This window comes from Emys orbicularis, chromosome 2 (genome assembly GCF_028017835.1).
Source record: "Emys orbicularis isolate rEmyOrb1 chromosome 2, rEmyOrb1.hap1, whole genome shotgun sequence".
Classification (NCBI taxonomy): domain Eukaryota; kingdom Metazoa; phylum Chordata; order Testudines; family Emydidae; genus Emys; species Emys orbicularis.
The window spans coordinates 191,826,234-191,851,054 of record NC_088684.1 but is presented as its reverse complement, the minus strand read 5'-3'; the positions used below and the strand labels follow the sequence as shown (position 1 = coordinate 191,851,054).

Sequence of the window (24,821 nt, the reverse complement as noted above, 5' to 3'; positions counted from 1 at the left end):
TTCAGAAATGCCACTGGGTGGGAGTATACTCCACAGGGTAAAGGGATAAAACATCAATCCCAAGAATTTGTCTCCAAAGTGAGTACAGAATGGGTTAAACTAGATTAGTGCACTTACCGAGCTGTGCCTCTGAATCTGCATATGTTCATAAGACCAGAGATATTTTGCTTCCTCTAATTTCATAGCACTAATCCACTTATGTGTTGGATGGTTTTACTTATATTTTTTGAGCTCAAACTGATCTTGGATGACTTGGCAAAAGGGGAAGGTTATCTTCTTAAGTCAACGCTTCCCCTACTCTCAGAAGGTACTCCAACTGTTATGTAATCTCTTTAGGACAATCTGCCACCACAGGCAGCCGTTTCAATTTGCCTCTTGCTGCGAAAGATGCATCCTCACATATGTAGTATCGAGAGGAAAAAAACCACTTTTAAATAACTCGAATGCTCTAAAAGGTTTATACATATTATAAGTGTTTTAGGAAGGATTACTTATAAAGGATTTATAGAGGGGTTTATTTATGAAGGATCCATAATTAGGGAATAGAAGTAATACCATGTGAAGTGTTTTCTCTATTAAAGTGACAATGTTAAAAATAGAACCGATTTACCGAACAGATCTGCTCCTCGTTAATGTTTAGAGTCATCTCTTCTTATTTAGGTGATAAAAATATAAGTTGTTTGGGTTTTGTTTTGTTTTTTACTGCCTTTTACTCCTGACAGCCCTGGAGAGCTGACAAAGCAACTATAAGAGAGACTGAGATGGACTCACTCTCTCCTTGTGTCATTTGTGTCTAAGCACCAAAATCGGAGTTAGAGCAGCATGCTCCAACTTCTTGTGCTTCTTGCTTACAAGACTCAGCCATGAATTCCTTCCTGAAAACAAACCAGCCCCACACCATTGGTACTGATAGCCAGTGCCACCCTCATGACACCTTGCATTCAGTGGAACCATTGAAAGGGCTGTCTTCTTTGTCACTACAAAAGTGGAGAGGATGGGTTTTAAAGAATAAGGGCCAAGTGATATCTTCCACTTCCATCAGCAAAAGGTATCAAAACCCATCTTACCAGGTGCAGAGGATGCAGAAAGGGGAAGTGCAATCTCTGCAGCTGCACTTCCTATCCCACAGAAGCCCTCCATGACTGCTCCAGGAGATTTAGTTTCCACAGCTTTTGGAAGTGTGGGACTATGAATGGGACAGGCTGGGGTGATGTCTGGCCTCTGCCACGTTGTCTTCCCTCAAACCCTGAGGGATATTATGGAGCAAGGCAATGCTGCCTGTGTCAGTATGTAGTCACATGGTCCCCCCCCCCCCACAGATTGGAATGCCCTTTGAAGGAAAGCATGGCATAGAGAACCTGGGGGAGGGAAGCTGTGTTCCCATAGAGCACTGAGGAGCCATGTGTCATTGTGCAGGGAAGACAGCATGGAGATACAGGACCTCTAATTTGTTAGCCCATGCCTCTGGCAGATCCACAAGTTCTAGGCAGAGAGGAGCAGCAAACACTGCACCCCCACCAAACTCTACCCCAACAGAACTGAGAAACTTTGCTAATCCCAAGTCAGAGACCTCCCTTCCCCTGCATGTAAATAGACCATTTGAGGAGCATCTGGCCCTAATTGCAATGTCATCAAATTCTCTCTCTCCCTTCTCTACTCCCATCGTTAACTGATGCATTTGTTTCTGTAGGATGAGCCCAGTTCTGGAATGGATCCCTGTTCCAAGCGCTACCTCTGGAAAGCCATCATGAAGGAAGTTCAGGATGGCTGTGCTGCTGTGCTCACATCCCACAGGTGCAATATTATCACATTGGCTAACCTCCTCTCTTTGTCTAATCACTTGCTCTAATTGAGTTCTGAGGCACACGCCTCTGAAAGAGAGAAGTCGATATTTGTGTTCAGGATGAAAAGTGCTAAGGTCTCTTACTATATTATGGCAGTTCCTTCTCATCCATGAAATCTGAATTTGCCTCAATTTGGGTGTTAAGGACTACATTATGGTTTGATGGGTATTCTGAGAGAGGGAGGAGATAATGACCTTTCCACTTCCCTTGCTCTCCCCATTCAAGGATCAACCACTACTACAATCCCTGTGTTCTCTGAGGTACTAGGACTATTCCTTTTAAGTCTCTCCCAACACCATCCCCCAAGGAACTACCCATCACCAAAGGTGACAAGGAGGAGAGGTCCATAGCCATTTCCCTTCTCTGGACTGACCAGAGATGGTGGTTGGCATCGGAGTGGGGAAGCATGCTGCCCCAACTTAAAGGATGTTCCAGTATCAGGTTTTAAATTCAACCACAGCTGTCCAGAGTAGAGTGCAGGTAAATATTTTCAAACGCACAGGGCTGGAGCCCCGGCGCGCCCCCCAGTGCTGAAGCCCCAAACCTCAGGGCTTCTGGAAATACTATATGAAAACTTAAGCCCTGTCCATCATACACCATCTATCTGCACTTCCGGCACTGAAAATGACTGTACCCTCCTGGGATACTGTGGTTCTTCACGATCCCCAACATGGCTCTAAACGTCTTGTGAATCCTCCCTAATATGCTCTCTATTTTGTCAGTTTAATGGAGGAGACATTGAAACTGTTTTGTAGCATCTATGGTAACTTGAATAAATTGCATGTTCCCTGCAGGGCACGCTACATAGTAAGTATAATTATATATAAATGGCTTAAAGTGAGGGAGCAATCTGATTCGCTGATAGAAATCTCTATCTGTGTAATTATGAAAGAACGCCTAGAAGGGGCAGAACTAATTAATCAAAACACTGAATTAATGTTTTGATCAAATTAAATACTGAATTAGTAAATGAATCAATAAAATGCCACAACAGAAGATTTGTTAGATATTTTAAATGAAAGTTGCTTCAGATGTGTTCAAGACATTTTCTCTGTGTGAATGTTCAATGTTTGAAGCTCACAGAAAAATGAATTTAAAGTTGTTTTGGTATTCATGGAAACTGAATCCTTAAATTCAGATACGTGAATGTTTGTATCCAAATTGCTAGACTGTTCATCCAGCTAGGGAACAAAAACATGTGATTTAAGTAAACAGTCACCGGTAAACAACACAGCTTGATTTTCCAACCACAGAATAAAACCATCATTTTCAAATAACAAATAAACTGAGGATAATAGTGATCAGCTCAAAGATATATTGTGAGCAGGAAAAGAAAATAAACTCCTCAAATAAATTATTGATAATCATTCATTCAGCTCCATGAATGAATGTTTAAGCTAGAGTAGTAAAAATTAACAATGGTAGTGTACATGGATTCCAATTCTAATTAATAGCACATTGCTGTGACCGGTTGCGTGTGGGCAAGATTTGATATTGGAGGCCAGATTTTCAAAGGACCTCTTAAATGGGAAATGCATTTGTGTTTGTAAATGCAGTTTTTTGTGCATCAACAAGTATACATATAAAATATATGGGTCCTTTTTAAGGGACCCTCTTAAAATTTAGTCTCTGAAGTTAATGGGCTTAAATTTTGGAGAGTACCTCTGTTCTTGGAGGTTGTATTAATTGTTCCCATAGGGCTGGATTGTGGTATTTAACTACTATCCCGTCTGGGGGCAGTGTCAATTGGCATCGCCCCAGAGGTAGCATTGGGAGGCACTGTACCTCAAAGCGAATGCCTCTTGGAGCTAGCTACCTGTTTGTGCTGTGGGGAGAGCTATCTACAAACCACGTTTAAGTGCTGTAACATACTCCCCACATGTAACAGGGGCAGAGCTATGGTCTACCTAATCCCTATCTGTCCCTGACTCAGTGCCCCCTTTTGAATGAGCTGCTCTCACAGGTTTCAGAGTAGCAGCCGTGTTAGTCTGTATCGGCAAAAAGAACAGGAGTACTTGTGGCACCTTAGAGACTAACAAATTTATTAGAGCATAAGCTTTCTCTAAGTTGTCTCCCCTTGTAAGTATTCTCACACTTCTTATCGAACTGTCTGTACTGAGCTATCTTGATTATCACTTCAAAAGTTTTTTTCTCTTACTTAATTGGCCTCTCAGAGTTTGTAAGACAACTCCCACCTGTTCATGCTCTCTGCATGTGTGTATATATATCTCCTCAATATATGTTCCACTCTATATGCATCCGAGGAAGTGGGCTGTGGCCCACGAAAGCTTATGCTCTAATAAATTTGTTAGTCTCTAAGGTGCCACAAGGACTCCTGTTCTCACAGGAGTACCTCAACAGTGCTTTCCCAAGTGCAATGGCTGTAATTCTGGTCTGCCCATAGGTGAGCCAAACAAGGGTAGGGACTGATTCCTTGCTCCCCTACCCTACATGGTGATGTAAAGTCAGGGCCACAGTGAACTGCAGGTACATCGAACTATCTGTGCACACACACACACGTTACCAGGCATCTCACTCATGAGTCTGTGTGTCAATGGTGAATTGCAGCCACCTTTATTCTCAAGTGCAGAATTATGCCTGCACAAATGGAATATCGGTTGAGGCTCCACTGAAAATCAGACTCTGTCACATATGCCCATTGGATGTTGGTTTTGGAAATATACCACTGTAGTGGGCTATTATGTGAAATTTATTACTGTTGCCATGGCTTACTTAATTTCTCTATGCTCTGCAAGAATTATTCAATTCCATATGAGGGTAGCACATTTGCTCTAATATTTGTAAGTACCGGTAATTCATTATTATTTGAAGCATTAAAATACAGCATGGTGCATCTTTTAGAACTTTGGTGCTATATCCTAAATACATTTTTGTTTGGGTCATTTTGTGGTCTCTACTCTGTCGCCCATAATAATACTAAGTAGTATTTCACTTCACAAGGACTAGCACGATGCAAAAGAAGCAGTGTAGTTTTACCACGCTTCCCTGCCAAACATTCCAACCCTAATTTGGAGTGACCTCCACTACGCATGTTAGAGAACATTGAGCTGATAGCCCAGTCCTTAGCATCTCTGCTGAGAGTGCAAATAAGGTAGTTAATTAGTGCCTGTAGTACTATGGCTTTTGTAACATGGCCAAAATTATCCACTTAGAAACAGACTGAAAACATGAATTCATTTTTATAGGGCTCCACCAGCTGTCATATGGTAGTAACTTTTGGTCTCTACTGATTAGTGATGCATTTGAACCATTGACCTAGAAGTGAAAGGTTCTGTATCCCATCTTCTCTGACATCCAGACTTCTTCAAATTTTAATTAAAGTTTGTCATAAATAACTTTCATCTTTCCTAATTATTGTTCTTTTCACCATTTTTCCTCTAGTATGGAAGAGTGTGAAGCCCTCTGCACTCGTCTTGCTATTATGGTCGATGGCGGTTTCAGGTGTCTTGGTTCTCCCCAGCATATTAAAAACAGGTATTATGTGTTGACATGTAACCTGCTGCTGCTAAATTCAGGCAGAGATTTAGCTAAACATTTCAAGAGTGCCAATAGGGTATAAATACTTATAACTGCAGAACAATTTCCCCTTACCTGCTATTACTGAAGTTAAAAGAGAAGCCTTAGCAAACTAAATGGATGTATGACATTACTCTATAATCTGCACTGGTATTTGAAAGACAAAAAACTGTATCTAAATCAAATTCCTACGTGAGAAATGGATTGTGTGCAATTTGACATTTTGCTGGATTCATAAAAAAAGCTTTATGTTCATCACATGCCTCTCTGCTCATAGAAATAAGCACGTACCAGAACAGTTGCCACTAAAGAAATGCTTTCTGGCCGCTCAAATTAGCTTCAGTGATAATTGTATGTCCTCAGAATCAGGCTCTCTATTTATAAATAATAATGTTCCTCTCTTTCCTTTTCATGGACTGAGCACACTCAATTCTGCTTTGTCTGTGCTGTGAAGTCAAACATAATCTATGTAAGTGGGTATGTTATAAAGAGGACAGGTGCGCATTAGCAACAGGAAAACAGGGCAAGAAGTAGTGAGTTAAACTTCAGCTTTTAAAACTTAGATTAAATGTTAGAATAAACTTTGGGTCAGTTTCTCAACTGGAGTAAATCAACATAACTCCATTGGAGTCAGTGAGGCTATGCTAATTTACACCAGCTGAGCATCTGGCGTTATAACTGTAAGCACATTTAATAATAACAACAAGCTCTCAAGGGAATTTTTGGGATCACAATGCCTGGAGATATCCATTCTAAAATAGATATGCATCTATCAGGTAACTGGGGGCAATGAGAACTAGGCAGGGGAATAAACTAGGTGACACACCGGAAGTTCCTCCCAATCCTAATGAATTCAGGACACTCACAAATCAACAGCTGCTTTCAGTTTCTCCAAAACAGGATTCCAGCAGAACATATTCTCAAAAGAGAGAGTGTCTGACACAAATTCATAGTCATTATTCTTGTAAAATTAATTATTTTTAAGTGGAAAAACAGCACACCGGGCATATTTTACATTATCAGCAGATTTGCATTCCTTCTATTTGCCATGTCAGTTCTTTCAATAATTGAATCTTAATGGCATGCATGTGGGATTTTGTGATATGTGCACTGGTTATCAATATCATTGAGGCATCTGTAGTGAGCCCGTAGTTAAAGCTGCACTGAGATTTTTACTTAAAATCTCTTTAGCTCACAGTTCAGTGATTTAATTTAGTCTCCAAATTTACCACACTTATTGTCCAGAGATCTAATGATTTTTCTACCCCCCCCTTTCTTTTTTGGGGGGTGGGGGAAAGAAAGTTAATAACTTTTCCAGAGGAATCAATTAATATCATCCAGTTCTGAAAATTGGCTCCAACAGTCTCACTTTTGTCTTTAGCTTCCTGTAGCTAAGCCACCTCCGTCACCATTAACTTAGAGCCTCACACACAAGCATCTAGTAAAATGACATGTTGGGCAAAGTAAAAATTAAATACAATAGACGTTCCCCTTCTCCATCTTAACACTTGGGATATACCCAAAGGGAAGCCAATGAGAATTTCAGTATCCTCCATGAACTTCCATTCACTGCAGCTTTCTTTTCCCAGCTCCGCTCCATACAAACATCCCCAGCCGGCTCCTGATTCCAGGTTTCTTTATTCCGCAGCTTGGTCACCTCACTAACATCCCAGGTTCCCACAGACCAGATATGGTGTGCTGGAGTGAAGCTTCTCTCTATTTCACAGCTCACTGATGGATTGAGTTTAGTTTCCAAATATATATCACAATTACTCTCCAGAGGACTATTACATTTTGGTGGAAAAAATAGTTACTAACTTTCCCAGAGAAATCAATTCAGACCATTCTGTGTTGAAATTTAGCTGTTGCAGTTTTTTCTTACTCCCTGCTCAATACCACTGCTATGCTCACCCACATCAGATATTCACAGCCAACCTCTGGAACCATCCTTACCTCCCCCTCCCCCAGCTTCTCTTATAGTTCATTCATTACTCCCTCCTCTTCCCAGCCTCCTCCTCTGCCCCCTTTCAGCCTTACTAATCCCACTGAAACCTTACAACTCGAAATGCAATACAATTTATATTCTGCACCTCCTGTTTTCCTGGCATCCTAAATGCCCAGCTGCCAAACACTGCTTCCCTCCTCAATCTACTACCCTTACCAACCACCCATGCTACCTACTGCCTGCTTCACTCACCAATTCCTGCTGCCTTAAAGCCTACCCACATCCCCATGCCCACTTACTCAACACCCTTTAGTGTCCCTGTTTCTTTTATACCCTGCCAACACAGTATCCACCAGCACTGTAACACTTTGTACAAACAGAAACAAAAAGTAACCCCACCCCTTACACACACACACAGACGCACACAGTTAATTTTCAATTAAGGTGACTCAAGTGAAGAGAGTCAATAAATCTCAGTGCAATCACTTAAGGCAACATTAACATCTAGATGAACTTGATTTAACCTGTTCTACTGCCAAAACGCAATTGCAGACTTTCTCCTGTCTACAACAAAATTCCCCTTCCACTTTCAACTGAAATGCACAACCTTAACTCTGACTTCCGCATGATTAATGTATGCTATTGATAGATTATGCCTTAACTTGAAAAGGCTGTTGTAGTTATCACACTGAGACTGGAGTAAAGATTGTATGCTTGAGTGTGACTTTGAGGAATTTGATAAGTGCATTGTGTGTGGTTGTATCCTGGAAGTGAAAACATGTTTGTAGCGGAGGTGAGGAATCCCATTCTATTTGAGTGGTAGAGTGTGTATTGTGCTTAGTCATAATATTAATTGATTTGCTTGGTGATTGATTATGCTGAAAGGAAATGCATGTAAACCACATAAATTGTAAATTAAGAATGATTTTTGTGTGTGTTGGTTAAACAGGTGACACTTTTTTTTATTTATAGTTTATTTTAAAGCGAGAATTCTGCTGAAAGGAAATTCATGTAAACCATATTAATTGTATGTTAGAACATAAAAATGGCCATAGTGGGTCAGACCCATGGTCCATCCAGCCCATTATCCTGTCTTTTGACAGTGGACAGTGCCAGATGCTTAAGAGGGAATGAACAGAAGAGGTCAACATACTGAGTGATCCATCCCCTGTCATCGAGTCCCAGCTTCTGATAGCCAGAGGCTTAGGGGCACCTAGAACATAGGGTTACGTCCCTGACTATCTTGGCTAATATCCTGTGATGGACTTATCCTCCATGAATTTATCTAATACTTTTTTGAACCCAGTTATACTTTTGGCCTTCACAATGCATCCTGGCAATGAGTTCCACAGGTCAACTGTGCATTGTTTGAAGAAATACTTCCTTATGTTTGTTTTAAACCTGCTGCCTATTAATTTCATTGATGACCCCTGGTTCTTGTATTATGTGAACAGATGAATAACCCTTCCTTATTCACTTTCTCCACACAGTTCATGATTTTATAGACCTCTATCATATCCCGCCTTGTCTCTTTTCTAATATGAACAGTCCCAGTCTTTCAAATATCTCCTCATATAGAAGCTGTTCCATACTCCTAATATTTTTGTTGTCTTTCTCTGCACCTTTTCTAATTGTAATGTATCTTTTCTGAGTGGGGCAACCTGAACTGCATGCAATATTCAAGGTGTGGGAGTACCATGGATTTATATAGTGGCATTATGATATTTTCTGCCTTATTATCTATTCTTTTCCTAATGGTTCCTAACATCTGTCAGCTTTTTGACTGCAGTTGCACTTTGAGCAAATGTTTTCAAAGAACTATCCACAATGACTCCAAGATCTCTTTCTTGAGTGGTAACAGCTAATTTAGACCCCATTTTATATGTATAGTTGGGAATATGTTTTCCTGTGTGCATTACTTTGCATTTATCAACACTGAATTTCATCTTGAATTCCATTTTGTTACCCAGTCACCAGTTTTGTGAGATTGCTTTTTAACTCTTCGCAGTCTGCTTTGTTCTTAACTATCTTGAGTAATTTTGTATCATCTGCAAATTTTGCCACCTCACTGTTTACCCCTTTTTCCAGATCATTTATGAATATGTTGAACAGTGATGGTCCCAGTACAGATCCTTTGGGCACCCTGCTATTTACCTGTCTCCACTGGGAAAACTGACCATTTTTCCTACCCTTTGTTTTCTCTCTTTTCTATCAATTACTGATCTATGAGAGAACCTTCCTTCTTATCCCATGACTGCTTACTTTGCTTAAGAGCCTTTGATTTCATTAGGCTTTCATTAACATTTAATTTAATTTGTGTGTCATTTAACATTAGCAGAAGTATTTTATGTTGGTTGTACTGATGCTATGCATATTTTTATATTTACAATTTGTTTTTAACCAATTCTTTACCCGTTGTGACAAAGTTCCTCCTCTATCTTGGTGGGTCCTGCGCTTATTGGCGGATTTTCTTGCCTCAGAGATTCACCATGTGGGTTGGGGAACAGCCCAGAGACCTTCCCCTCTGGAAGAACCCACAGTCAGGTCAATTGGGAGGTTTGGGGGGAACCCGGGCCCGCCCTCTACTCTGGGTTCCAGCCCAGGGCCCTGTGGACTGCAGCTGTCTATAGTACCTCCTGTAACAGCTGCATGACCGCTACAACTCCCTGGGCTACTTCCCCATGGCCTCCTCCAAACACCTTCCTTAGGCCTGGTCTACACTAACCCCCCCAATTCAAACTAAGGTACGCAACTTCAGCTACATGAATAACGTAGCTGAAGTCGACGTACCTTAGTTCAAACTTACCGCGGTCCAGACGCAGCAGGCAGGCTCCCCCGTCGACTCCGCGTACTCCTCGCGCCGAGCAGGATTACCGGAGTCGACGGCGAGCACTTCTGGGTTCGATTTATCGCGTCCAGACAAGACGCGATAAATCGAACCCAGAAGTTCGATTGCCTGCCGCCAAACCAGCGCGGTAAGTATAGACAAGCCCTAAGTCTCACCACAGGACCTTCCTCCTGGTGTCTGATAACGCTTGTGCTCCTCAGTCCTCCAGCAGCACACCCTCTCACTCTCAGCTCCTTGCGCCTCTTGCTCCCAGCTCCTCACACTCGCACCACAAACTGAAGTGAGCTCCTTTTTAAAGCCCAGGTGCCCTGATTAGCCTGCCTTAATTGATTCTAGCAGCTTCTTCTTAATTGGCTCCAGGTGTCCTAATTAGCCTGCCTGCCTTAACTGGTTCTAGCAGGTTCCTGATTACTCTAGTGCAGCCCCAGCTCTGGTCACTCAGGGAACAGAAAACTACTCATCCAGTGACCAGTATATTTGCCCTCTACCAGACTCCTGTACCCCACTGGTCTGGGTCTGTCACACCGTGTTAATCTTTCTAGAAATTATATAGAGTAAATATTCCCAAATCACTTGGGAATATAGTGGTCGAATTGACAGTTGAGTGAAACAAATAAATCTGACTGAATATTGTGTCAGCATCTGAACTAAACCTTTGTCATTGGTTCATTTCAATTTAAAAGCCTTACGTTTTGGTGACTAGCATAATTTTGTAACACTTTCTTGGAACCTTATTTTAACACACTAAAATGAGGCAATGCTATATCATAGTAGAACCCAGTAGGAGACATATTTTTAGTTTACTTGAGACAGTATTATTATGTCTTGAAGTTTTACCCATACATAAATATAGCAACTCAAACTCCATACTGAGAAGAGATTCTAGACTCGAATAATTTCTACTGCTGTTTTTCTGTTTTCCCTATTCTCCCTTCCTGTTTTCCTTCTTCCCTATTCTCAACCGATATGTACACTGTTCATCCAGGGTCCAAGTTACACTTGCAGGTAGTCCATCTCCTGTTCAGATTTGGGGCCATTTGTAAGACTATATTTATCTACGTTGACAAAGGTTTAAAATATCTCAAAATGCTTCCCATTACTAAAGTTATTGTCCAGTTCCTCTAAAGCAGGAATCGGCAACCTTTGGTACGCGGCCCATCAGGGAAATCCGCTGGCGGGCCTGGATGGTTTGTTTACCTGCCGCGCCACAGGTTCAGCCGATCGCAGCTCCCACTGGCCGCAGTTCGCCGTTCCAGGCCAATGGGGGCTGCAGGAAGTGGCAGCCAGCACATCCCTCGGCCCGCGCCGCTTCCAGCAGCCCCCATTGGCCTGGAACGGTGAACCGGGGCCAGTGGGAGCTGCGATCCGCCGAACCTGCGGCGCTGCAGGTAAACAAACCATCCAGGCCCGCCAGCGGATTTCCCTGATGGGCCACATGCCAAAGGTTGCCGATTCCTGCTTTAGAGGAACTGGACAATAACTTTAGTAGTGGGTAGCATTTTGAGATATTTTAAATCTTTGTCAACGTAGATAAATATAGTCTTATTGCAGCTGGTAAATTTCTGAATAATGCCAAAAAGGCATTGTTACTTGGAAAGAGTGAGCTTAGAGGTGAGCTAGAAACTTAGTTCCAGATATGGCTTGCAGGAGCTACATGCTTTAGTAGATGTGGCTGCTAAAACCTAATTTCAGTTGACTCCTGCCAAATAAGTCAATTACTCTAAATTGTGAATGGATTACATTTCTGCGCTCTCCCCAGCATCCCCCATTATATTTTATGTTTTTCAAAAAATTGCACAGAAGCATTTTTATGTTCGATACAGCTGGCCAATCCCCTAGGAACAATATTTTGAAATCTTCCTTCATTCTGGGTCCATCTGGACAGATTTCTCATAGTGAAATACCCATACCCATTTTTCAAGTGCTGGATGCACATCAAGTCTATGCACAAATAATATCGGCAAGCCAGCTGATTAAATTACCAAACAACTAATCCATTTGTTATGGCAGAGCTGGAGTGAAAATGTGTTACCAAACTAGTTACACTTTACCATTAAAAAAATTAGGTTGATGAGGAAAATTTTCGTCTTTCTTTCTAATACACTTGTGGATTTCTTCGAGTGAAAGGAGAGGTTTGAATTTAAAAATCTCATGAATATTCCAGTGCTGAGTGGAAACAGTTACAATACTGGAGGATCCCGATATTTATTAGGTAATAAAGTCACAATGTGTTTATTAGAAGTCATAAAACATGCAGTTAATGTCATGCAATAATGCCATTTTTATACCTATTATTTTGAACAATCAAAATATTTTTGCATTTGACAAAGCTGTTGTTGTCACTGAGTGTGTAGGCATATATGTATAATATATTTATCTCAATATATTCCCAATGAAGAGTTAAGGTTGAAAGCAGCTTTCTGTGAGTCCAGCTAGCACACCCTGAAAAGGTACATTTTCATTACAAATATTATATATCTTTAAAAATTCCCAAACATTAAAAGTCTGGGAATGAGCCCTATCTATTTATATTTATACATATTAAACACCAAACTTTACATTAAAAGAACATGATTAAGTTGCAAACTCAAGCACAAGAAAGTTAGGAAATGCCAGAACTAACGTTGCCTGAGCACTGAATGAGGCACAGGTCCTGTTAAAGACTTTAGCATAATGCATTTGCAGAGAGGGCCCTATTAAGGTTGCATAGGCACTCTTCTTTCTGACATTCCCTGACTTTTGTGTGCTTGGCCTTCCAACCTTAATGATGTTGTTTTAATATTTTTCGTGTGTAATAACCTAGGTTTAAGTTTTTTTTAAAAAAAAGCTAACTGAAGAAAACAGAAATTCCATCATCTGCCATCAGATTGATATCCACATTAGGTCATCAGTAGGTTTGGAACCTTTAAATCCACTGTACAGACTTCTACCATGTGAGCTAATGAAATAATTGATAGCAGTGGTAGGCTGCCATCCTCTGTGTAGACTATGTAGCACTAGAGGAGATGGGACACTTTGCCAGTGGGTGTCATAGACATTTGCTGACAGCTGAGGAATCATGAAGCTCAGGAATCTTGGTTTCCATTCCAGGTTCTGTGCTCTAGTGGGCACAGACTCTTGTATTCATTCTCCCCAACCATGACCTCTTTTCCATCTGATATAATCTGTCCCTGTCCCAGTTCTAGCTCTTCCCTGCCCCTGAATCCTCATCCCAGACCCATTCTCCTTGCCTCTCCAGTTCCAACTTCCACTCCTCAGGCTTCTCGTCTTAGCCCTGGTCTTCTTGCCCAGCCAAGTCCTAATCAGATTCCTCCAGACAACACTTACCCAAACAATCACCGTCCCCACTTTTCATCTGATCGGTCTCATTCTACCCTCAGTCATGTCCCCCAGCCCATATTCCCATTCCTTCTTGCTTCCAAAAGCTCCTTATCTAATTTGTGCTTCCCTTGCCTAGCTCCTTCTTCCAAGATTACCTGTACTCCCCCCTCACTGTGGCACCTCTTCATATCTGTTTCCCTCACTTCAGTCCACTGCCCCACTGGGTCTCATATCCCAGTCTGCCCCTGCCTCCTCATCCAAACAGTCTTCCCTGACCTACTGGCTTCCAGTCATCCCTCCACCTGTTTTGCTCCCCAGGTCCCAATCCAGTCTCCTTCCCCAGCCACTCCCAATTTCCCTCTGCCATCCTCCAGTCCTGTCTCCACCCCTGCAAGTTCCTTCTCCCAATCTACTCTTGTACCTTCTGCATTCAAATCGGGCAGCTTCCTCCTCCACACTACTTGAGACCACAGGAGTGAGACTCCTGTTCAGGTGACCAGACCTGCATAGCCCGTGGCAGCACAAATTTGCAATCACAGCGAATGTTCTGCTCAGCCCAGGGCTGGAAAATGTCCAACACGGACAGACTCTTTGGGGTATTTAATTGCTAACATCTAAGTTTCTACTGAGTATGTGCACACTGCAGTTTTTCATAGGCTTATAACTTGGACAAATTGGGTCGATCTTCATGGGGAGAGCAAAAAGTACACCCAGACACAAAGGACACCTCCTGACAAATTTCAAGTCCCTGCTACAAAGCTGAGGCACTAGAACTTTTCCGGCGTTTCTAGAAAAGGTTGCCAGACTCTCTCAACCTGAGTAAAACAACATATTTTGGGTTAGCCTTATTCTTGACATTAGCCATTTTAGCTGAAATTTCCCCAAAACAAGATCTTATACTGAGCTGTATCAGGCAACCTCAGCAGGTCGTGCCTCTAGCCCGGTCTGTTATATATAGAGTCTGAACCACCATTTCATTACTCCACCAGTGGAAGACCAGAGTATCTCAGTGGTGAATCAAGCCCAGGGGATGGGTGTGGGTGTATGTACACACACATGCATGTGCACGTGCACACACAGACACACATACACACACAATGTATGTATACATGTGTATGTGAATATAGTTATCGAGATTTTGATATACAGTATGCGTCCCTTTATCTAAAACCCTATTATCCAAACCTCCGCATTATCCAAATCCCTTCATTGTTCCCCATGCAGAGTCGTGGTCTGGAGTCTCTGCTCTGCCCTTCACCTTACCCGGCAAGGATTGGGTGTCACCCGCCATGCAGCAGTACAGGGAGCCCTCTGCAGCCCTGCTCTCATGGGAGTGAGTGAGCAGGGCAGGGCAGAGACCCCCAGCCAGGACTGCAAGGAGGAGGAAGAAGAGGGGGACGAGCCCCCAGCATCAGGGGAGGCCATCCCTCTACTGAATGGCTTCTGCCATCTTGATTATCTGAAATCCCAATTATCAGAATAAGATCCATGCCCACCCTGCTATTTGGATAATTAAGAGTATACTGTGTATATAAAATAATCAAGATTTTAAAAATAGGTGCCTGCATTTAGGATCTTAAGCCCATAAGTGTCAAGTGCTCATCATCTCCTGTTGGCTGTGGTGGGAGATGCTGGGAGTCAAGCATTTTAAAAAACCATGCCACTTACTTAGGGACCTAAATATGGATTTATGAGACTAGGTTTTGAAAAATCTGGGCTCTGAGTGTGTATACATGGGCATGTCTTATGAAATATATGTCCAATACACAATATATGGCCCATACCTATGTATTATGTGTCAATCTGTCTGTTTTTACATTCCTGTTGTTACTTAAGAAAACAGAATTACAAAGAAAAATAATTGATGAATAGCTTATGAGAAGGAAATTTTATATGTTTTTTAAAAAATGTTATATAATCTACTCATGATTGGGTATTTGTTCAGCAACACTGAGGTTGTTCCACTTTGAATAAACATATAAGGAAATGGCATGTAGCAGTTGGTACCAATTTTGAATTTATTAGCAAGATTTTTTTAAAGAAAGCAGAAGTTTCATCAGATCAGTTTTAATTTTTAATAGATAAATTTATCTCCATTTTTCCCTCTTTTCGAATACATTTGTATTTGTTAGTAAATTTTATTACATAAGAACAGCCATGCTGGGCCAGACCAATGATCCTTCTAGCCCTGTATCCTGTCATCTGGCAGTGGCCAATGCCAGATGCCTCAGAGGGAATGAACAGAACACAGCAATTATTCAGTGATCCACCCCCTGTCATCCAGTCGCAGCTTCAGGCAGTCAAAGGTTTAGGAACACCGAGTACGGGGTTTTGTCCCTGAGCATCCTGGCTAATAGTCAGTGATGGACCTTTCCTCCATGAAATTATCTAGTTATTTTTGAACCCAGTTATACTTTTTGCCTTCAACATCCCTTGGCAATGAGTTCCACAGGTTTACTGTGCATTCTGTGAAGAGTCACATAGAGGGCCTAATCCTTTGTTTATGTGAGTAGTGATAATTGAAGTCAGTGGGCCAATTTGCACCCATGATGACTATTCATTTCAGGGAAGAAAAAATTGCATACAGTGTATGGAAAGGAATGTGAAGTGAAGTAAATAGCTAAGCATTCCCATGGTGAGTTGTTTCATATCCTTGAAGTATGGCCGACGTTCTGAAGGATGTGGCTTATGCTCTCCCTTCTAGACATTAAATTCCAATAATGCTTTGATTTTATTGCCTGATATAATGTCATTCTTTGAGTAATCTGTTGATATTATGTGAAGTAACAGAAGAGATCAATCAAGCTAGTTTTATACTAAAAGATAAAGGCTGCACATTATTTTTTCACAAGCAAATTTTCAGACAGTGCTAATTTAATGATGCATATTTCCAGGCAGAGACAACAGAACTAGAAAGAAACATAAGGGAAATGTGTCTTTTGAATAGTGAGATATATCTAGATGATTAGCTGCTCTGGCTAGTCATCAGGAATTAAGATACAGGCCCAGATTCTCTGCTTCACTGAAATTACATTTAGCAAACTTGATGGGAGGGGTGGCATGGGAATTCAGGGAGCTCCTTGCTGTAGCTTTCTGATACTCTGCCAATTCTTGGTGCAGGTTACAGGAGCACCTACAAACTTCTGTAAGTTGGTGACCACTATCAGCTAGCACATCTGCCTACTGAGTGTAGCAGGAAGATGTTGGTATCCAGCCACTTCACTTCCACTCGCTCCAGGCCCCTGCACTGGGCTTTTGAGAAGGTGGCGTAAGAGATGGTTTTAATGGCTTTGCACCCACTGGAGAATCCCCGGTTAGAGGAGACAGCCTCCATTCCCTTTACACTGCCTGTGTGGCACAAAGGGAACAGAGCTGGGCAGGGAACCAGCTCCATAATATAGTTGGTATTTACAAAATAAGGGTCCAATCATGCAGACACTCAATGAGTAACTTTACTTCCATGAGCAGTTCCATTGGGTTTGGTCAGAGTCCAAATTGAACAAATAGCCTGGTTGGAAAAGAGCGAGATTAAAAACAAATGAAGGCAGCATTACATTGATGTGCTTATAGCAATGGAAAACACCTTTGCTGAGCAGCGCCAAAGATAGGGCAACAGATGGCTGCTGAACAGGTGCACTGGTTCAACTGACGCTGCTTTAATGATTATGTTTTCCTCCTCAGGTCTTGAACTGTTGGGTACTAAAGGTTTGATCCTAGCACTGCTAATCAAATCAGAATGTGGTGGTCTGTGTAATTCCACTTTGGGTTTCTGCATTAATTTTATCAGCTGGGTCAGAGAGGAAAACATTTAAAGGAAAAAATGGTCAATTCAATTTCCATTGCCTCAGTTGGCTACAGAAAGCAACCTGCTGGATGATTACAGAAAGGGGGGAGATGATGTGGATGATTAGTGTTACCCTGTACAGAAACTTCTGCAGTAAATAAAATATGAATTCAAGGTATAGGAGATGCATAATTTGACTAGTCAGAAACATTTCCCATTTTTGAAAGCTTTTTATTTGTACCCAGGTTGGTATTTATGCCATTCAGGATTAAGAATTACATTAAGCCACAGAGATTGCTGTCTGTGCTAATCAGAATTTTTATTTATTTTAATTGGAAACTTCACTGCATGCAACATTTTCATTTTATAAGACTGCTGAACATCTCCATAAAACAGCACTTTTCTGACTGTAATTCCACAGGACCTCTGTATACAGACACCAGAAGACTGATCAGAATCAATGATCTCTAGTAAAAGGTTACCTTAGCTTGCCTTTCATCTACGTTGAACACCCTTGTTAACACTATCCATCTTTGTTGCATTTTCTTTGTCATTTCTGCAGGGATGATGTTATGCATTTAAAAGATTTAATTAAAAGTCTAGTATATGTTAGTAAATCACTGCAAGGGAAACCAGCCAGCCACTGCTCTGGATTCCACAGTGTTCTGCATCCCTCTCCTGTGATCATGTTATTCATGTGTTACTTCATGCTACTCAAAGAATGTTTGGAAATCAACAGCACAGATTGGGTAGTGTCGCATTTGAACAAAACTAAATAACGGCATGTTACCTTTTCCTACACCATTTAAATGTTTGGGTCCAAATGCAATGGAAAAAAATAAAACAAAACATGTGCAGTATTGGGGTGCTGTGTATATCTTTTTAAACAAGTCATTGCACTCATATTTTAGGGTGCTGCAACACAGCTGTGCTATGCAGCCTCTGTACCAAACATTCCTACAATAAGATTCTTCAGTCTAATAAGATACATGAAAATAATACTTTGCTCTATGGATCTAAACTTTTGAAATAATTGGCTAGGTCGTCACCTGGTGTTAAATGTCAGGTAGTCGCAGGTACATGGCTTTACACCAGCTAAGGATCTGGCCCAATGCAAATCTCTCAGCCATTATTATAATCCACATGTTTTATAAAGTAAATGGGTCAAAGGAACGCAGACAGTCTGTGATGAAACTGGGAAAACACCTCCTGAATCCAAGGCTTGTGCTTTAGAATCTTATCTTTACTACTTTTCTTTCTCAGACTATTGAGGAGAGGTTGAGCTGAGGGTTTGGGGTGATTATCTCTGGGCAGGCCTTTTCTTTTTGTACCTTTTGGGTGTGTTCAATCTGTGCAATGTGTACCTATAGACATATTATTTTTATAAACTTGAAGAAGGAAATGTATAATGTACAGTACAGTTTACTCCAGATTATTTGATTGGTATGGGGAACATGGGTTTTGGATAATCAAGAGGGCCGGAGCCATTCAGCAGTGGGGAGGCCTGCCCCACAGACAAGAACTTGTCCTTCTCCTTGCAGCCTGGGCTAGGTTTCTCTGCTCTGCCCTGCTCACTCATTCCTGTGACAGTGGAACTGCAAATGGCTCCCCACATGCTATGGGGCCAGTGACACCCAATCCCTGCTGACACAAGGTGCAGCAGTACAAGGAGCCCTCTGCAGCTCTGCTGTCATGGCCAAGCTCACTCATTCCCATGACAGTGGGGCTGCAGAGGGCTCTCAGCACTGCCACAGGAACCATTCAGCAGCGGAGTGGCCTCCCCCATATCAGGGCCTTCCCCCCGCCCCCCTCTGCTCTATTATCTGAACCTCCACATTATTCAAATCCCTTCCTTGTCCCCTAGCATGAGATATGCACCCTCTGCAGCATGGCTCATGCTGGGGGGTGAGGAAGGGATTTGGATAATGTGGAAGATTGGATAATAAGGTTTCAGGTGAATGGGAGTATACTGTATACCATTCCATCTACCACTGTTTTGATGATGATGATAATTTGCTCTATATATGTTAAATCCAAGAACTCAGTATGTGTCGTAAGTTGTGTACTGGAAAATGGCTATTTCTGCAGGGACATTGTGAACTAAGGAATCCTTCCCACCACCAGGCCTCAGAAGAGCCAGCCATTTGGCTAATATAGCCTTTTAATTATTTCTCTACCATTTGTTAGACTTCTTGTTAGCCGCAGAAATTCCACTAGCATTGTGCAGTAGTGGGTGACGTAGTCTGGAAATGCATTGGTCACTTGATAAATGTGCCATATACTTCAGGCCCTTTATGAACATTCCAGAAACACTTAAAATTTTACAACATATGAAAGGAGTGTTCTGATTCCTAATTCAACAGTGAATAACAAACCTTCCATGTAGCACTCTGTAGCCATGGTGCTATAGCAGAGTTTGTCTGAAATACCCAACTCTGTTAACAAGCCTTGATCTTAATGAGAGAAAGTGGATTCAGCTGACTCACTTAGACAGGTGACAACTTATTACCTCATCCAGATGTAAGTGAAGCAGGTGGGAGTGGTTTGCTTGTAAGAGAGGATTTAGGGTATAAGCTGAACAATACTGGGAAAGGAACCCTAGGAACAGAAAAGCAGGGGAGAAAGTTTATATTGAATGATATTATATTGTGTGTGGTGTGTTATTTTATAGCCAAATCCTAGGAAAGAAGGGTGAGATTTTGAATCTAGATGGTGTGTGGACTTTGTTTTAGAGCAGGAAAAGCACTCACACGTACACCGGTAGTTGAAAATGACCATGAGCAAATGTATGATGCTATAGAGGTGACTTTCATCACTTATAATATGTCTATTTTATGTATAAAATTAACAGTCAGCACTATATGCTAGAAAGAATATATTTAATAAAAATAATGCTTTAGTTAGATTTTCAAATCTTGACTTATCTACATATTATGAAATGTGTCCAGAGAGAGGAAAATAAATTCTCTACATTATTCCATGAGATTAATAGTGTTAACAAGTAGTTAAAGTAGGAAACTAGGAATCAGGAGACTTGGGTTGTGTTCCTAAATGTTGCTGATTTGTAGTATGAACATTGACAAATCACTTAACAACTCTATGCCTTACTTTCTACTTCTGTAAAATACAGATAATACCCATGTTTGTAAAACATTTGAGCTCCTCCATGGCAAGGTTTCACTAAATGCAATGTATTATGATCACCCACAGTTTAAATACTTTCTCTCTCCCACTAGGAAAAATAGACCTCCTACTCTTCCTTTTCTGTATTTGGTTCTGGTAACAAATGCCATCCTCCACTGACTGTTCAAAGCTGTATAGTCATTAAGACATGTCCTCCTTTACAAATAACAGTTTTGTGGCACTATGAGTATCAATGACATTGTCTATTCTTTGTGGTTATCAATGTGTGGTTGATGATAATATAATATTAAAATCCCAATGATGGTAATAAAATAGTCATCCATGCTGCTACTTGATAACATTGTGTGACAATCAATTTAGCTGAGCATTCGTCTCATCTTTATGGAAAAGAACATGTATAACTGTCTCTGCTCAATGCTTTCAGGTTTGGAGATGGCTATTCAGTCAAGGTTTGGCTTAACAAAGAAACAAGTAACCATGGTGCTATTTTGGACTATCTGCAGCTACATTTTACAGGAACACAGTTTAAGGTATGGCTGAAATTCTCTATTCATAGCAGTTGCCAAGGATAAGTTCTTGAGACCATTAACAAAAGGTAAATTTGAATAAACTAGCTGGTTTCTCAGTCTTTCCTGATCAATATGGCTACTTGTTTTAATTGATGTGTGTGTAACTGTTAAATTGTCACCCACACTATGGTGTAGATGAACCCCAGATGCAGAGTAGGGCCATTTTGGCAGCATAAGCAAATGTGATTGGTTCATGAGCTGCAATTCCCTTTTCTTATTTTTGGTATTTACAGTCAAATTTTCCAGTATATGCACACAGGGTCTGATCCTATGTCCACTGAAGCGGGGAAGGGATAAGTCAGTGGTTTGAGCATTGGCCTGCTAAACCTAGGGTTGTGAGTTCAATCCTTGAGGGGGCCATTTAGGGATTGTGGGCAAAAATCTGTCTGGGGATTGGTCTTGCTTTGAGCAGGGGGTTGGACTAGATGACCTCCTGAGGTCCTTCCCAACCCCGATATTCTATGATTCTATGAATGGAAGTAATTTTAGAGTTAATACATCAGCAACACCATATTTTTCTTTGTCCTCACCCAATCAATCCAGTACCTAGAAAATGGCAGGCAGGTGATCTCACTGCATTAGGAAGTCAACATTTACCCCACAGCTACCACACAGTGACATCTAATATGCCTCAGATGCCTTCTATTTTAAGCATAAGGAAATGCTGTAGTATTTCAGATATCATTGTGTGGTAACTCTTGATTGTTGGATGGCAATTACTATGTATACATGTCATCACAAGAAAAACTCTCAAATATATATTTAATAGTTGACTGAAATGTTTTGCTACAACTTTGTTCTCCTTTCCCAGCAGGTTGCCTTTTTTTGAACTCAGAATTAAAATAGGGGAATTCTTCTGAGGCTGAACTAATGCAAGGAAATGGGCATCCCAACCAAGAGATCCACTTATATAATATTTTAGACATTTTTAGACATTTCTCTCAAGACATTTTAACTCCTCCTTTCATTTGTCTTTCTTTACTTTAGTCCATCCGTTCAGATAAACAGGTGCAATATCTTACTCTTATGAGGTGTACAAGCCCATAGATGTACTGAGATTTTCATTTTCACGGGCACTTGGCTATTTGGTTATATAATATTGCTGATGTAGAAATCACACATTTTTGCTCCTAGCTGTGTTCATAATAGCCTCTAATGGTAACCCTAGATCAGTTGGTTTGTGTGTGTTTATATAACATAGATGCGGTACCCACTAGTTAATAAAAGTAAACTTTATTCTATTTTCTCTAAACTTGCCAATGTCTGCAGTAAGATGGCTATAGTCCAGTGCTTTGAAACACCTCTGTTTTCCAAGGTCACAGAGGAAAAGTCAATTGGTGTGTTCCCTGTATCCATAAAAGTGTCCTGGATTTGCATATATTGTACGATATGAACACATCATAAAAGGGTAACGCTTTCAAACATACCACAGCCATCTGTCGCATCCCCAAAATGTGTTCAGGCATAAATATCAAGATTAAAATATATATTTTCACATGCAAAATGGATTCTTTGTAGGTGTAATTTAGAACCCTGTCTCTGAAAATGTGTCCTATAAAAGTAGATGGTCCCAAGCTGTAGAATTTTGGTCTGGGTATAGGTTTCTAGCACCCTGAGTTTCAGGGTAGGGTTCTGATTTGAGATTTTGGTTTGGCCATTGTAGATACAAGCTGTGATATGCTGATTTCAGTGTGGTTTCTGAAATGTTTCCCATTCCCCAAAGTGTCTGAATCAATGGGTTTGGTTTGAAGCCATCTCTAACTTTAAAATTGATAAGAAAAATACATCTCTGCAGCCACAAACAGCCAGCTGTCTTTCAATTCCATTGTGATAGCTTTGTGGAAACTGAAAGATCTTTTCTGAACCACACCGCATTGTGCCTTTTACAATGTTACAATCAAGATCTAGTATATTCTTACAGAATCATATTTTTCAGCTGAGGCTCATATTGAAACCAGGTCTGTTGAAAATAAATATAATTTTATCAGAATATTCACTAGTATTTATTTATGTTTGTTTGAAGGAACAGCGCCTTAATCTGCAGGAGTATCGTGTACCATACGGATGGGGCTGCTTACCAGAGCTCTTCAAAGTTTTAGAGAACCACAAAGTTTTGTTGCAAATCAAACATTATTCCATTAGCGAAACCACTTTAGAGCAGGTATGTTCCTCCTCTGTGTTGCCTCTCTTTTTCTGAATATGCTGTGCCACTTTAATTATGTATGCAGTAGAATATTGCAGTATATAGTTTATTTAGAGCTGTCCTAAGCTGTCATAATACCTAAAGCATTTTCTCCTTTAGTGTAAGTGGTTGGGATCTTTCCTTTTGAAGCAAATGTTATGCAGTTTTCTTGCATTTGCAATCTATGTACCACTGCAACAGGCACATTAGAAATGCACAGATAGAAGGGATCCCTGCTTATGCCTATGAAATCCTGGGTTTACACCATGTATAATATAGTGATGATCATGAAATTCCTGGGTGCCAGTGTTGTGTTACAGCATCTAGGGATATAACTTCTCATGTATATTCTGAAAATGCCGAGAAGCCGAGCTGGTCAGAACATTAATTATGTATAATATTTGCTGTGAGATTAGCTCTTTTTTCCAAGTGCAAATCATTCATGAACAGACTTTGATTTGTATTAATCTATCAGCTCCTGCTGCTTTAATTATTCAATGAACAATTTATGCAAACAAATAGCCTATGGGTTATTCCTTGACTGTTCACTCAAGCTTGTTTGCTCTTCATTATTTATGGTGAGTGATTGCTCACCTCAGTCACATGGTATTTTATTTGCACCCTAACTGAATAAGTGAAAGTTTTAAACAGGATAATAGTGACTACTGAATAACAAATATACTTACTCTTGAATGAATTCCTTTGCTTGCATGTTAATATTGTTATGGGAATGAAGAACTGTCATCCCTCAAATATCCGAGTGATCAAAAAACCCTTTCATGTGAATGTAGGTGAAAAGGAAACAACCAGGGGACCCAACTGAATAGAACAGGGATTTGGAATTCAAATGGAGGTTTGCCCACATCAATTCAGTGTTCAGAAGATTACTCAACATAAATTTTAGCTTTAAATATCTGGGTGTAGATCCTGCACGATTGAAGTCAATGGGAGTTTTGCCATTCAAGTCAATGGAAGCAGGATCGGGCCCCTCCCTATTTTTTTTAAAAATATTGATTTATTTATTCAATACAAGCAAAATCCAGTGTTCCCAAGGAATGTGGATAACCATATAAAATTTGAACTTATTTTATTGAACATGGACTTTTACTGTTTTGCTTTAGAAAGCATCTTAATAAAAGTGGCCTGAAAAAGTCCCAAAAGGAGACAAAGTTCTAGCTCATGTATTGCTATCCCATAAGCCCTCGTATATTGTGTCTTGCAGGTATTTATTAATTTTGCTACTCAACAGCAGGAAACGCCGTCTTCTGCACAAGAATCTCCCACCAATCATCACCACCATCTGCCAGTCTAGGCTCAGTGCAGGTCACTGTCCAGCAATATGTTTTACAGACAATAAAAATTTTCACCTGGTTACTGCCAAACTGAAAGGGAGGGGGAAGTTCGCAATTTATAGACCAAAAAACAGAGCTACCAGTTCTTAGTAGACAGAGTGGTTATTAGATATATATATACACACACAAAAGCCAAAAAATGTACTGTACTTTACTGAACTGGAATTTTATAATGAAACATTTGGCCTAATTAATGAAATCTGTAACACAGTAAAAGGGCTGATCTTATAAAGAGTGACATTTCAGAAGTTGGGGGGGGGAGTTGTGTTTTTTTGGGGGGGCGGCGGAGGGGAGA

General features: G+C 40.7%; 1 protein-coding gene across 1 annotated transcript in view; it reads left to right on the top strand.

Annotated features, from left to right (window-relative positions):
* ABCA13 (ATP binding cassette subfamily A member 13) overlaps nt 1-24,486 on the top strand; it is a 300,907-nt gene extending 276,421 nt beyond the window's left edge. Inside the window, exons 61-65 of the mRNA XM_065398392.1 lie at nt 1,691-1,794; nt 5,247-5,339; nt 20,848-20,953; nt 23,016-23,153; nt 24,397-24,486. Coding sequence (XP_065254464.1) covers nt 1,691-1,794; nt 5,247-5,339; nt 20,848-20,953; nt 23,016-23,153; nt 24,397-24,486 — 531 coding nt within the window. The remainder of the gene's footprint in view (nt 1-1,690; nt 1,795-5,246; nt 5,340-20,847; nt 20,954-23,015; nt 23,154-24,396) is intronic.
* Nucleotides 24,487-24,821: the final 335 nt, after the last annotated feature.